General features: G+C 48.1%; 1 protein-coding gene across 11 annotated transcripts in view; it reads left to right on the top strand.

Moving 5' to 3' along the window:
* The window catches only part of bbs9 (Bardet-Biedl syndrome 9), a 165918-nt gene that overhangs the window by 24110 nt on the left and 126808 nt on the right, over window positions 1-15000 (top strand). For all 11 annotated transcript variants that reach the window (XR_013799432.1, XM_079627081.1, XM_079627083.1 and 8 more), the window contains exons 10-13: window positions 592-773; window positions 4239-4315; window positions 4834-4887; window positions 5391-5493. Coding sequence is in view for 10 of the 11 variants with exons in the window: in XM_079627081.1 (XP_079483207.1) it covers window positions 592-773; window positions 4239-4315; window positions 4834-4887; window positions 5391-5493 (416 nt within the window). In the remaining variant the exon portion in view is untranslated. The remainder of the gene's footprint in view (window positions 1-591; window positions 774-4238; window positions 4316-4833; window positions 4888-5390; window positions 5494-15000) is intronic.

A 15000-nucleotide genomic window follows, 5' to 3' on the forward strand; every position in this document is an offset into this window, starting at 1 on the left:
TGCTACAGGAATATTTACACATCAGCAATATTGCTGTGCAAAGACTTGTTTGGGATTTAGGGTTTATTCATGGTTTCCTGGAAGTAATAGAGCTGTGAAACGTTTAACCTTTCATTTAAGAAAAATTTGAATGTAAATACTGTATATATATTTATATATCATTTATATTATATATAAATATATTTTTCTTAAATATATACATGTGTGTGTGTATTTATATATACAAAATAACTATACACCGTACACGCAGTATATACTATTATGTAAACAAACTTTTATTTAGTTCTTATTGGCAGTATCTGATTGTTTACAGTGTAATGGACGATACTCCCATAATTCACGTCAGAGCAAAAAAGTGGATGGGCAAAACTATTCGGAAGGGATTGTTAGTTTGGCGTCGTGTTTGATCGCCACCAATCTGCCGTTGTGACGCACTGTGTTTCATTTAAAACATGCACACAAGTCTTCACAGGCTCTAATAGAGAGAATATTTGTGCACTTAAATATTAATTTGCGACACCACAGGAGTGACAGCCTGTACAGGTTCTCTGTATAGCTGAGGTTACATGAGTGTGTGTGTGTGTGTGTGAGGGAGCTGAAGGGTGTGGTGGTGACGCTGAGCTCTGATGGACGCCTCCACTGCTCATACATGGGAACCGACCCGTCCTTCTTCAGCGCGCCGAGAGTGGAGGCCCGAGAGCTGAACTACGAGGAGCTGGACGCCGAGATGAAGCGGCTGCAGAAGCTCATCCGCGAGGCCAGCAAGACCCAGGGTACTGCACACACACACACACACGCATGCACACACACGAACGCACGCACACACACACACGCGCACGCACGCAAAAAAGAGAAAAGAGATATCACAGCAATACTATACCAATATTATCATAGCCTAACAATCACAATCCAGTCCAGAGTGACACATGTTACGGTAAATAGTCACAGCTGGATATGAGTCACACCACATCAAAATCTCTTTGGTGAGATTGAGCGATAGTCTCCCTGTAGTCAATAATTTTATCCCTTAAAGTCACCAGAATTACATATTTGAAAGTTTTTCGCTTGAAAAAAATTATTCCTTCCATCCATCTTCTTCCGCTTATCCGGGGCCGGGTCGCGGGGGCAGCAGTCTAAGCAGAGATGCCCAGACTTCCCTCTCCCCGGACACTTCCTCCAGCTCTTCCGGGGGGACACCGAGGCGTTCCCAGGCCAGCCGGGAGACATAGTCCCTCCAGCGTGTCCTAGGTCTTCCTCGGGGTCTCCTCCCGGTGGGACGTGCCCGGAACACCTTCCCAGGAAGGCGTTCAGGAGGCATCCGGAACAGATGCCCGAGCCACCTCAGCTGACCCCTCTCGATGTGGAGGAGCAGCGGCTCTACTCTGAGCTCCTCCCGAGTGACCGAGCTCCTCACCCTATCTCTAAGGGATCGCCCAGCCACCCTGCGGAGAAAGCTCATTTCGGCCGCCTGTATCCGGGATCTTGTTCTTTCGGTCATGACCCAAAGCTCATGACCATAGGTGAGAGTAGGAACGTAGATTGACCGGTAAATCGAGAGCTTCGCCTTGCGGCTCAGCTCTTTCTTCACCACGACAGACCGGTACACCGACCGCATTACTGCTGAAGCTGCACCGATCCGTCTATCAATCTCCCGTTCCATCCTTCCCTCACTCGTAAACAAGACCCCAAGATACTTGAACTCCTCCACTTGAGGCAGGAACTCTCCACCAACCTGAAGAAGGCACGCCACCCTTCTCCGACTGAGGACCATGGCCTCGGATTTGGAGGTGCTGATTCTCATCCCAGCCGCTTCACACTCGGCTGCAAACCGTCCCAGTGCATGCTGAAGTTCCTGGTCTGAAGGGGCCAACACGACAACATCATCCGCAAAGAGCAGAGATGAAATCGTGTGGTCCCCGAACCCGACACCCTCCGGCCCCTGGCTGCGCTTAGAAATTCTCTCCATAAAAATTATGAACAGAACCGGTGACAAAGGGCAGCCCTGCCGGAGTCCAACATGCACCGGGAAGAAGTCTGACTTACTGCCGGCAATGCGAACCAAGCTCCTGCTTCGGCCGTACAGGGACCGGACAGCCCTTAGCAAAGGACCCCGGACCCCATACTCCCGGAGCACCCTCCACAGGCCGCCTCGAGGGACACAGTCGAATGCCTTCTCCAAATCCACAAAGCACATGTGGATTGGTTGGGCAAACTCCCATGAACCCTCCAGCACCCTGTAGAGGGTATAGAGCTGGTCCAGTGTTCCACGGCCCGGACGAAAACCGCACTGTTCCTCCTGAATCCGAGGTTCTACTATCGGCCGTAATCTCCTCTCCAGTACCCTGGCATAGACTTTCCCAGGGAGGCTGAGAAGTGTGATCCCCCTGTAGTTGGAACACACCCTCCGGTCCCCCTTCTTAAAAAGAGGGACCACCACCCCGGTCTGCCATCCCAGAGGCACTGTCCCCGACTGCCACGCGATGCTGCAGAGGCGTGTCAGCCAAGACAGCCCCACAACATCCAGAGACTTGAGGTACTCAGGGCGGATCTCATCCACCCCCGGTGCCTTGCCACCGAGGAGTTTCTTGACTACCCCGGTGACTTCAGCTTGGGTGATGGACGAGTCCACCTCTGAGACCTCAGCCTCTGCTTCCTCCATGGAAGACGTGACGGCGGGATTGAGGAGATCCTCGAAGTATTCCTTCCACCGTCCGACAACATCCCCAGTTGAGGTCAACAGCTGCCCACCTCCACTGTAAACAGCGTTGGTAGGGCACTGCTTCCCTCTCTTGAGTCGCCGGACGGTTTGCCAGAGTCTCTTCGAGGCCAGCCGGTAGTCCTTCTCCATGGCCTCACCGAACTCCTCCCAGGCCCGAGTTTTTGCCTCCACAACCACCCGGACTGCAGTTCGCTTGGCCTGCCGGTACCCGTCAGCTGCCTCAGGAGTCCCACAAGCCAACCAGGCCCGATAGGACTCCTTCTTCAGCTTGACGGCATCCTTTACTTCCGGTGTCCACCACCGGGTTCGGGGATTGCCGCCTCGACAGGCACCGGAGACCTTACGGCCACAGCTCCGTAATATGAGTAAAAAATCATAGAGTAAAAAATTATTCATGCCTTAAAATATCTTGAATGTAACTCGACACCCTTGCCTCATTTAGTATGCGCAGTTCTATGAATATGCAGATGAGCCCCGCCTCCACTCATTTACTCACTCAGAGATCCACTGGTTGATGATCACACGTTGATCTGATTGGTCAAGGTAGTGTGAGACGTCAGAAACACCAGCGATTTCAAACCGTGTTTTTGAGACTGTCTTTGGTTCACTGCAGTTTTAAGCAGAAAATACTCAGCAATGCTGTCCACTTATGAACTTACACATGGTGTGTGTTAAAGCAGATTAATAACTCCACATACACACATAAACAACATTACAAGCTGGATTTACACCACAGCGGGACTTTAAAATTGTTCAAATTTAATGTTATACAGAAAAAGTAAACATAATCATAGGACATTTATTATTAACAGCACTTATAATAAACACCAAGCCTAAACTAATTTAAAGCGAAACTGAAACCTTTTGCTAAAGTTGACCGTGAGGAAAGATAAAAACTGAAACCACAGATAAAACATTACTGTAGGAGCCAGTCACTTCTGAACCACTGACAACTGACTGTGTTGACCCATATTAACTCATTTACAGAAATCTAAAAACATGAAGATAATTAATGATTTCTGTTATTTCGACAAAAAATTAATAAAAATAAATCAGATCTACAGCGTTGTTCTACTTTAATGCATTAAAGGAGAAGGAGAATATCGGGATTAAAACTGAACAAGAGGGTGAACATATTCATTTGTATAAATAAATACCCTGCAGGGAGACGAAACACACATGGCTTTGAACTTTACATGTGCACAGAATGTTAGTGTGTGTGTGTGTGTGTGTGTGTGTGTGTGTGTGTGTGTGTGTGTGTGTGTGTGTGTGTGTGTGTGTGTGTGTGTGTGTGTGTGTGTGTGTGACTGTATGTCAGTGTGATGAGGTCAGATGTGATGTGATGTTAGTAATGCTGGATCTGATATATTTCTGCGTGCTTTGCATGATTGACGCTAATTGCATTACAATAAGTCAGATTGTAATACACTTTGGAGCACATTTCAGTTATGAACTTATATTCCAGAAAGTGCGTCTCCTAGATCTAAAAGTGTGTGTGTGTGTGTGTGTGTTTGTGCAGATATCGTGCCGAGGGCCGAGACAGAAGAAGAGCTCAGTGTGACCGCTGTCGTCTCGTCTCAGCTCGACCAGCTCTCGGTACAGACACACTTTATAACTCTATATGCTAATGCTAATGCTAATGCCTGCAGGCTACAGCGAGACACACTTCCCCACTTACACTGAACACACTATATAACTCTATATGCTAATGCTAATGCTAATGCCTGCAGGCTACAGCGAGACACACTTCACCGCTTGAACACACTATATTTATCAATCTTTCACACACAGTCACACAGATGAAGACACACCGTAGACGTCCTTTACATATATAGTGAAGGAACACTACACTGAAGGAAACACACACTAACTAAAAGAAGCCATATCACTTTATTATTGAAGCTCGTTTCTGCCACAGAATAAACAATACAAAAAGTATCTCAATATTTGTTTTAATTGGATTGTCTCGCTCTCCTCTCCTCTCCTCTCCTCTCCTCTCCTCTCCTCTCCTCTCCTCTCCTCTCCTCTCCTCTCCTCTCCTCTCCTCTCTTCTCCTCTCCTCTCCTCTCCTCTCCTCTCCTCTCCTCTCCTCTCCTCTCCTCTTCCCTTCCCAGTGCGCGCTGATGGCGGAGATGAACGGGCTGCCGGTGCCGTCGGTCTCAGTCCAGGTGAGATCAGCTCTTCTTCTGCAGATCTCTGTTTACACTGCGGGTCTTCATGACCAGACCCATCTCTGAAATTATCAAAATATTGCAAATGTATGTATATCTCGAAATGCCGTCGGGGGAACTGAACACACGAGAGAGCTACAGCCGGCTGCCAGTGTGTGTGTGTGTTCTGCGCATGTGTGTGAATGACACAACTGTCTGTTTCTGCACATATATTCTTCTTTATTCATCATTCAGAAGGGAAACCGACGCTGCCGAGACACACACACCGTAAACAAAGCAGCGCTTGCTTACCAGTGCTAAACACTTTCCTTATCCACTCCGCTCATGATCATATTGAAACACTCGTGTAAGATGAGCAACATCAGAGCAGTCTTCTGTGTGTGCCGGTCCACTTCTCTACTCGCTCTTCTGCTCCTATTCTCCTGCCAATCAGAGTTCCCTCTCACCGTGTGTGTGTGTGTGTGTGTGTGTGTGTGTGTGTGTGTGTGTGTGTCTCTCAGGTGAGGATAAAGAGCCGCTCTGCGGTGGCGAGCCCGAAGATGACGGTGTGTGTTCAGCCTCCTCTGGCCGTCACACAGGACCAGTTTGTGCTGGACTCTATGGGTAGGACTGACTTTCTTTCTTTCTGACACACACACACACACGCACACACACACGCACACACGCACACACACACACACACACACGCGCACACACACACACACACACACACACACACACACACACACACACACACACACACACACACACACAGGGATTTGTGATTTGTCTGAACTGTATTGTAGGAGTTTCCCTTTCAGAAGCAACATTTATGGGAGGAGAGTATTTAAATGAATCACGCAACGCGATTTACTAAGGTTTACGCGAGTCAATTTATTAGTATTTGTGCCATTATTTAACGCCCAATAAAGCACGTCTAACCCCATTCTGCGGCATGGCTGCAGTTGTTGTTCTAGGAGAACATGCTGAGAGAAGAGGAGATCTGTGTTAATATCTCTCACATCGCCTGTGTCGACCCGCACCTGATGCCACGCTACTCTGCGCTGCCATTGGTCGATTGCGGTGGTCATTATGTAAATGATCTGACTGCGTCTGTGTTCGTCAGTAGATCACGCGCTGAACTTGCCAAATCCATCGGCACACATGTGACCCGGGATCCCAAACCCAGTCTGGAGCCGCACGGGTATATCTGTGGCAATAGCAACTATACAGCGTATGGGTCACAATTATAGATTTTTCTTTTATGCCAAAAATCATGAGGATATTAAGATCATGTTCCATGAAGATAACTTTAAAGGAGATTTTCTCAATGTTTAGATTTTTTTGCTCCTCAGATTCCAGATTTTCAATAGTTGTGTCTCGACCAAATATTGTCCTATCCTAACACACCACACATCAGTGGAGAGATTATTTCTTCTGCTTTATATGATGTATACATCTCAATAAAAAAAATGGACCCATGTGACTGGTTTGTGGTCCAGGGTCACATCACGATCTCACGCTAATTTGCCCGGTTTAGTAAATCTGGCCCTTAGTCTTTGGGAGAAAAAAATAATTGTATTGTGATATTATTTCAATACCAATTGTCAAAAATTGTATTTGCTCATGAAAGAAAGATGATGTGTTGCTAGTGTTTATAGACTCTTCAGTCGGCTGATGTAAACACAGGAGACCACAAGATGGAGTCGCTGTATTGCTGAGCTGTGTGTGTGTGTGTGTGTGTGTGTGTCTGAGTCACTTCTGTACTGCTCCCAAAACCACTGTCAATATTTGAGCCAGCTTTAACCGTAAACTATGCGCTTCCTTTTCTGTGTGATTGTCTTTTCTTCACACATTACTGCCGTTCCGTAACCAGCGGCCGCAGCCACGCTCATCATGAGGATAACACACCGCTAACTCTTTACAGTCAGTTCATTAGCTAACATTAGCTCACTACCTTAGTCAACACGCACTAATAATGAACAATACTTCTACAGCATTCATTAATCTTAGTTCATATTTACTAATACATTATTAAAATGAAAGGTTGTATTAGTTAACATTAGTTAATGCGCTGTGAACTAACATGAACACACATGAACAGCTGGATATTAACTAACATTAACAAAGATTAATAAATACTGTAACACATGTATTGATCATCGTTAGTTAATTAACTAATGAACCTTATTGTTAAGGCGTACCAAAATAAGTATAAAGAATAAAGATGTGTAGAATGCACTAATAATGGGTGAAATGGTCCGTTTTAATGAAACTGAACTGTTTTATCAGCACTCTTCAGGATCAGAGTTAGGCGAGAGAAGGTGTCCATGACAGTAAATGTTGTACCGCTCGCTCGGAGACTTTGGACAAGAGCTTACCAATTTAAAGCAGATGTGATTTAAAAAGATTGCGAGCGAATGAAAGGACAGCGGCTGAACTGAGCAAATCACCCGATGCTCATCATCACTGTAGTGAGGAGAGTGTGTGTGTGTGTGTGTGTGTGTGTCTCCGATCAGAAGCACATGTCTGTTGAGTGGATCAGATCAGCTGTGAGTGACAGGTCACATCACCTTTGACCTCATCAGCTGTGAGTGACAGGTCAGATAGGGTTGAGATCTGAGAGTCCATGTGACACACACACACACACACACACACACTATGCAATCTAATCATTTTACTGAAACGCTGCAGATTTAAAGTCACACCGTGACGTTTCAATCCTCAATATCGTTAAGCCCCGCCCCCCTTAGTTACTGTTGCTAACTCGGACGAACAAATCGAGTTGCTAACTAACTTACTTAGAAAAACTCGTCCTAAGATGTTTTTGACCTATTTTGGACACAGAAGGACCACCTCTCGCCGAGGAGCATCAAGTGGGACTCAAATATGCCATGGAGGAATATATAAAAGATGTAAAATAAATATGGTGGGTTACAAGATTCATTTGTGAGGAGGGTTTACAGATCAAGCGGGAGAAGCTCATGTTACGCTCGTCACGATCTCAGATGAACATCATCCAGGATCAGCACTGTTCATAAGATTACATTAATTTACATCTGACCAGTTTATATGCAGAGGCGCAGAGATGTAGACCTTCGTTTATGTGTGTGACCCACACTGTACATGACGTGACAACAGCTATTTAGCTTAGTACGTTAGCATGGACTCACATCAGTGATACGATCAATAAACCGGCTTCAGTCGTGATATGATCAATAAACCGGCTTCAGTCGTGATATGATCAATAAACCGGCTTCAGTCGCGATATGATCAATAAACCGGCTTCAGTCGCGATATGATCAATAAACCGGCTTCAGTCGTGATATGATCAATAAACCGGCTTCAGTCGTGATATGATCAATAAACCGGCTTCAGTCGCGATATGATCAATAAACCGGCTTCAGTCGCGATATGATCAATAAACCGGCTTCAGTCGCGATATGATCAATAAACCGGCTTCAGTCGTGATATGATCAATAAACCGGGTTCAGTCGCGATATGATCAATAAACCGGCTTCAGTCGTGATATGATCAATAAACCGGCTTCAGTCACGATATGATCAATAAACCGGCTTCAGTCGCGATATGATCAATAAACCGGCTTCAGTCGCGATATGATCAATAAACCGGCTTCAGTCGTGATATGATCAATAAACCGGCTTCAGTCGCGATATGATCAATAAACCGGCTTCAGTCGTGATATGATCAATAAACCGGCTTCAGTCGTGATATGATCAATAAACCGGCTTCAGTCGCGATATGATCAATAAACCGGCTTCAGTCGCGATATGATCAATAAACCGGCTTCAGTCGTGATATGATCAATAAACCGGCTTCAGTCGTGATATGATCAATAAACCGGCTTCAGTCGCGATATGATCAATAAACCGGCTTCAGTCGCGATATGATCAATAAACCGGCTTCAGTCGCGATATGATCAATAAACCGGCTTCAGTCGTGATATGATCAATAAACCGGGTTCAGTCGCGATATGATCAATAAACCGGCTTCAGTCGTGATATGATCAATAAACCGGCTTCAGTCACGATATGATCAATAAACCGGCTTCAGTCGCGATATGATCAATAAACCGGCTTCAGTCGCGATATGATCAATAAACCGGCTTCAGTCGTGATATGATCAATAAACCGGCTTCAGTCGCGATATGATCAATAAACCGGCTTCAGTCGTGATATGATCAATAAACCGGCTTCAGTCGCGATATGATCAATAAACCGGCTTCAGTCGTGATATGATCAATAAACCGGGTTCAGTCGCGATATGATCAACAAACCGGCTTCAGTTGTGATATGATCAATAAACCGGCTTCAGTCGTGATATGATCAATAAACCGGCTTCAGTCACGATATGATCAATAAACCGGGTTCAGTCGCGATATGATCAATAAACCGGCTTCAGTCACGATATGATCAATAAACCGGCTTCAGTCGCGATATGATCAATAAACCGGCTTCAGTCGTGATATGATCAATAAACCGGCTTCAGTCGCGATATGATCAATAAACCGGCTTCAGTCGCGATATGATCAATAAACCGGCTTCAGTCGCGATATGATCAATAAACCGGCTTCAGTCGTGATATGATCAATAAACCACCGGCTTCAGTCGCGATATGATCAATAAACCGGCTTCAGTCGTGATATGATCAATAAACCGGCTTCAGTCGTGATATGATCAATAAACCGGCTTCAGTCGTGATATGATCAATAAACCAGCTTCAGACGCGATATGATCAATAAACCGGCTTCAGTCGCGATATGATCAATAAACCGGCTTCAGTCGCGATATGATCAATAAACCGGCTTCAGTCGTGATATGATCAATAAACCGGCTTCAGTCGTGATATGATCAATAAACCGGCTTCAGTCGCGATATGATCAATAAACCGGCTTCAGTCGCGATATGATCAATAAACCGGCTTCAGTCGCGATGGTGATCGCGCTGGTGAACGCGCTGGTGATCGCGCTGGTGATCGCGCTGGTGAACGCGCTGGTGAACGCGCTGGTGAACGCGCTGGTGAACGCGCTGGTGATCGCGCTGGTGATCGCGCTGGTGATCGCGCTGGTGATCGCGCTGGTGAACGCGCTGGTGAACGCGCTGGTGAACGCGCTGGTGATCGCGCTGGTGATCGCGCTGGTGATCGCGCTGGTGATCGCGCTGGTGAACGCGCTGGTGAACGCGCTGGTGAACGCGCTGGTGATCGCGCTGGTGATCGCGCTGGTGAACGCGCTGGTGATCGCGCTGGTGAACGCGCTGGTGAACGCGCTGGTGAACGCGCTGGTGAACGCGCTGGTGAACGCGCTGGTGATCGCGCTGGTGATCGCGCTGGTGAACGCGCTGGTGATCGCGCTGGTGAACGCGCTGGTGAACGCGCTGGTGATCGCGCTGGTGAACGCGCTGGTGATCGCGCTGGTGATCGCGCTGGTGAACGCGCTGGTGATCGCGCTGGTGATCGCGCTGGTGAACGCGCTGGTGAACGCGCTGGTGAACGCGCTGGTGATCGCGCTGGTGATCGCGCTGGTGAACGCGCTGGTGAACGCGCTGGTGATCGCGCTGGTGATCGCGCTGGTGATCGCGCTGGTGAACGCGCTGGTGAACGCGCTGGTGATCGCGCTGGTGAACGCGCTGGTGAACGCGCTGGTGATCGCGCTGGTGATCGCGCTGGTGAACGCGCTGGTGATCGTGCTGGTGAACGCGCTGGTGATCGCGCTGGTGAACGCGCTGGTGAACGCGCTGGTGATCGCGCTGGTGATCGCGCTGGTGAACGCGCTGGTGATCGCGCTGGTGAACGCGCTGGTGAACGCGCTGGTGATCGCGCTGGTGAACGCGCTGGTGATCGTGCTGGTGAACGCGCTGGTGAACGCGCTGGTGATCGTGCTGGTGATCGCGCTGGTGATCGCGCTGGTGATCGTGCTGGTGATCGCGCTGGTGATCGCGCTGGTGATCGCGCTGGTGAACGCGCTGGTGAACGCGCTGGTGATCGCGCTGGTGATCGCGCTGGTGAACGCGCTGGTGATCGCGCTGGTGAACGCGCTGGTGAACGCGCTGGTGATCGCGCTGGTGAACGCGCTGGTGATCGTGCTGGTGAACGCGCTGGTGAACGCGCTGGTGATCGTGCTGGTGAACGCGCTGGTGAACGCGCGCACAGTTCGGTGATTTAATGCATGAATTCCCTCAGGATCCTGGATCAGTGTCACAAGAACCCAACGCACATCGCTTTACCATCAAACCCACGAGAGCTCCAGATCTTCCAATGTTTCTCTACGGCTCTGAAACCTAAACGAGTCCCTCGTACAACTGATACTCGTCTGCCATTAGCTAATCTGTGTTCGAGGGGAGGGGCTTACCGATAGGTCAATTGGTTGCATGTCTTCACGTGATAGAAATTCGCAGGGCAAAGTTTACCAGTTCTGTTGTCCATGTGGTGTTATTAATCTGCTTTAACACACACATGTGTAAGTTCATAAGTCGACAGCATTGCTGAGTATTTTCTGCTTAAAACTGCAGTGAACCAAAGACAGTCTCAAAAACACGGGTTGAAATCGCTGGTGTTTCTGACGTCACACACTACCTTGACCAATCAGATCAACGTGTGATCGTCAACCAGTGGATCTCTGAGTGAGTGAGTGGAGGCGGGGCTCATTTGCATATTCATAGAACCGCGCATACTAAATAAGGCAAGGGTGTCGAGTTACATTCAAGATATTTTAAGGCATGAAGACATTTCTTTAAAGGAAAAAACATTTAAATATGACATTTTGGTGATACAATTATTGACTACAGGGTCTTTAAATTGTAAGAATGTGACAATACAAGGCGTTTGCAGTATCAATAGTATTGAGTACCGACTCTATTCGCTATACGCTGATAGACAACTGCTATTTGTGTTTGCGCTCCGAAAAATCAAAGGTTTTGATCTACAACGTGCTTTTGCAGCCTTGACCGTTTCAGCCAATCACAGACATGTCTGTCGAGCACATGACTGCAGTGGCCAATCAGAAGTGTTTGAGTTCCACACACTCAGGAATCCTCTCATTATAACCAACGATGTAAATAAGGGATTGATTGTGCAGTGCAGAGCTCGACTGAACTCAGTGATTGACAGCTCTTTTCTTGCTTGTTTTACATCACAATTTGAATAATACTAGTTTTCATGGTGCTAAGATGATCCACGGATATACGGATCGAGACAACTGCATTTACAGCAACATGGACATCTGCCCAGTTATCACTCCATGAGTCGGGATCCTGAAGCTGAAGATTTAGCTTTAATAAGCTCTACTTTCAGATACTAAAAACACTCTTTGTTCTATAACTTGTGTTTCTTTGTTCTACATTTTGTTACTAACTTTTAAATTGAACTATTATAGTATTTTATTTCTAATATTTGAAATTACACACATTTCTGAGCATGATCACCAGTAGACGTGTAAGTGCTGAGATGGCAGGACTCAACGCGGCCCTAAAGGTCACACACACCCCTTTAATCCTCACAACACACACTCACGCTGCTTTTGTCCAGGGAATTCCTGCCTAAGTGCTTCTGTGCTGTGTGTGTTCTGTGTGTAATGTGTGTGCTGGATTCCAGCGCTGGGCTACTGTCAGCGCAGGGCACGAGAGGTCAGCACAAATGGCCCTAGTTTAACCACCTACATGCCAGAGCGGTTTAAAGAGCGCTGTCACGCTCCTGCCGGCTCAAAGCAGAGCTTTTAAAGCACAGAGAAAGTGCTGTCGCCCGATGAGCTGATAGCAGCTCAGAACGAGAGAGTGTGTGTGAGTGACAGTCAGACGTTTGTGTGTGTGTGTGTGTGTGTGTGTGTGTGTGTGCTGGTGGGCCAGACACTTAATCTAAGTGCTCAGCAATCAGGCATTACTGCGGTTCAGTCACCTGTGTGAACACACACAACACTACACATGAAGCAGATCACCTTACTAAAGACCACACAAACCAACTCAACTGATGAGAACTCACTGTAATCCACTGACTCGAGTGCATTTTAAAAGGGACATATCGTGAGAATCTGGCTTTTCCCGTGTGTAAGTGCCATAATGGGGCTTCTACCAACCCTGAAAACGTGAAAAGTGAAACCCAGTAACTTTGTTCTGGTGAGCCTTTCTCTGCAAGCATGTCAAAAAAATAAGCCGATCAGATTTCGCTCCCCTTCTGACGTATGAAGAGGATCTTATTATAATATTACCAGCCCTTAATCTGCACGTTTACACACACGTCACGACATTTGGTTCAGTTTAACTCCACAACAACTACAGAAATGTCTCCGCTGATATCCAGAAACTCTCCCTGAGTCTCTCCGTAAGCCTGCACTCGCTACTGGTTACTCTGGGATTCTGGATGAGTGAGATCGGCCTGTTCTGTTATTGCCGGAGTTTCTGAAGCTCGTGTAAAGGCTCCGCCATCTTCTGAATGGAGGCGGAGCTGCAGCTCATTTGCATTTAAAGGGACACACACTAAAACGCTGTGTTTTTGCTCACACCCAAAAAGGGGCAAATTTGACAAGCAATAATAAATGATCTGGTTGAATTTTGAGCTGAAATTTCACAGACACATTCTGGGGACACCATATATTTATATTACATCTTGTGAAAAGGGGTATAATATGTCTTTAAGAATAATCATAGTAACTCTGAGATGGCAGTATGAGTGTGATTGGATAGTTGTTTGCGCTGCGTTTCAGAGTGAAAGAGTGCCTCTTCTGTAAGTCTCTCCCGGTGCTGGTGTTTCTACAGCGCGAGTGCAGCGGTGGTCGTGAGCTTTCTGAGCTCTCAACTGCTGTTCAACAGCATTCCTTTTTGTGTTTGTCTGACGGTCGGTTGAGGGCGAAGAGAGTGAGTGCTTCACTGTACAGGCTGCACCATCCCCTGCCAGTGTTGCCGCTGAAGACGCTGAAGCAGCTTTTGTGGATAGTTCATGTTCTCATTGCGGGAACATGACTATCGCGGTGTTAAGATCGAGACTGGCCTTCATGCGTGAAGGTGGAGTCCCCATTACCATGCCCCGCTCTAGGCCGCCGTGTGGGAGTGGGTGATCGGAGGATTATAGTGATGGCTTCCCCACCCGGTAACCAATCCCTGTGTGCCCCTCACTCCTCTATCACACCGCAGCCGGTGGAGCCCCCTGATCGCCCAAGACCCCCAGAGGACAGGATGTCGATTGCAACATCGGAGGGTGAGCTGAGCTCTGGAGATGATGACTCGGCTTTGTTACCCCCTTCTGGGAGAGTAGGGTTGCCCGAGCCGGATCCAGAGATGTGGAGAACGGGCCACCGAGGCGGTTGGGCTCGTGTGGAATCCTCCACCGTATCCCGAACCGTCTCAGTTGTATGATTGGTTTCTCGGGCCAGCCTGGTTCTCTGGTTCTCAGAACTGCGCCCAGGTGCAGACGGAGGCCATCCGGCACATCCTGCCCCAGCGGGCCGCTGCTGCCTCCACCCCGCCGCCGGTGGCAGATCCTCCGCCTGCTCATCGCCGAGGGCGTCTGCCGCTGCCTCCGCTCCCGCTAGGCCACCGCAGCCGGCCGCAGGCATGCCGCCCAGCCCGTCTCAGGCGCTGCCAAACCAGGTAGCAAGCGTCAGACCAAGCGTCCCTGAGACAGGCCACCCAGGATGGGGGAACGAGCTCTTCAGATGGTTACCGTTCCGCCGCCGGCGGTACCCGAATTATCAAAGAAAGAACAAATTCCTCTGTCCCTGACTCCCAAGAGGGCCAGACTGGCGGTGTGCGACCCTGTAAAGCCTTGCACCCCTCAGCCCCCTCTTGTATGTGGTGCTCTCTAACGGTAACCCATCAGACCTCAGGAACCGGCCCAAATGCCGCAATAACCAATCAGAAAAAGAAGAATATATTTTTTAAAGTCAGGGCGATCATTGTTTTCATGATCGATCGTCGCTGTCACGAACGAGTACTCGATCGCTCTTGCCCATCCCTAGTTACGGCCAATCTTGGACCTGCGGGTCTTGAATCGGGCTCTTCACAAGCTTCTGTTCAAGATGTCAATGCAGAAATGCACTTTTGAATGCATCCGTCCCCGAGATTGGTTCGCAGCGATCGACCTGAAGGACGCGCACTTTCATGTCTCCACCCTGCCGCGACA

This window comes from Phoxinus phoxinus (assembly GCF_949152265.1).
Source record: "Phoxinus phoxinus genome assembly, chromosome: 10".
Classification (NCBI taxonomy): domain Eukaryota; kingdom Metazoa; phylum Chordata; class Actinopteri; order Cypriniformes; family Leuciscidae; genus Phoxinus; species Phoxinus phoxinus.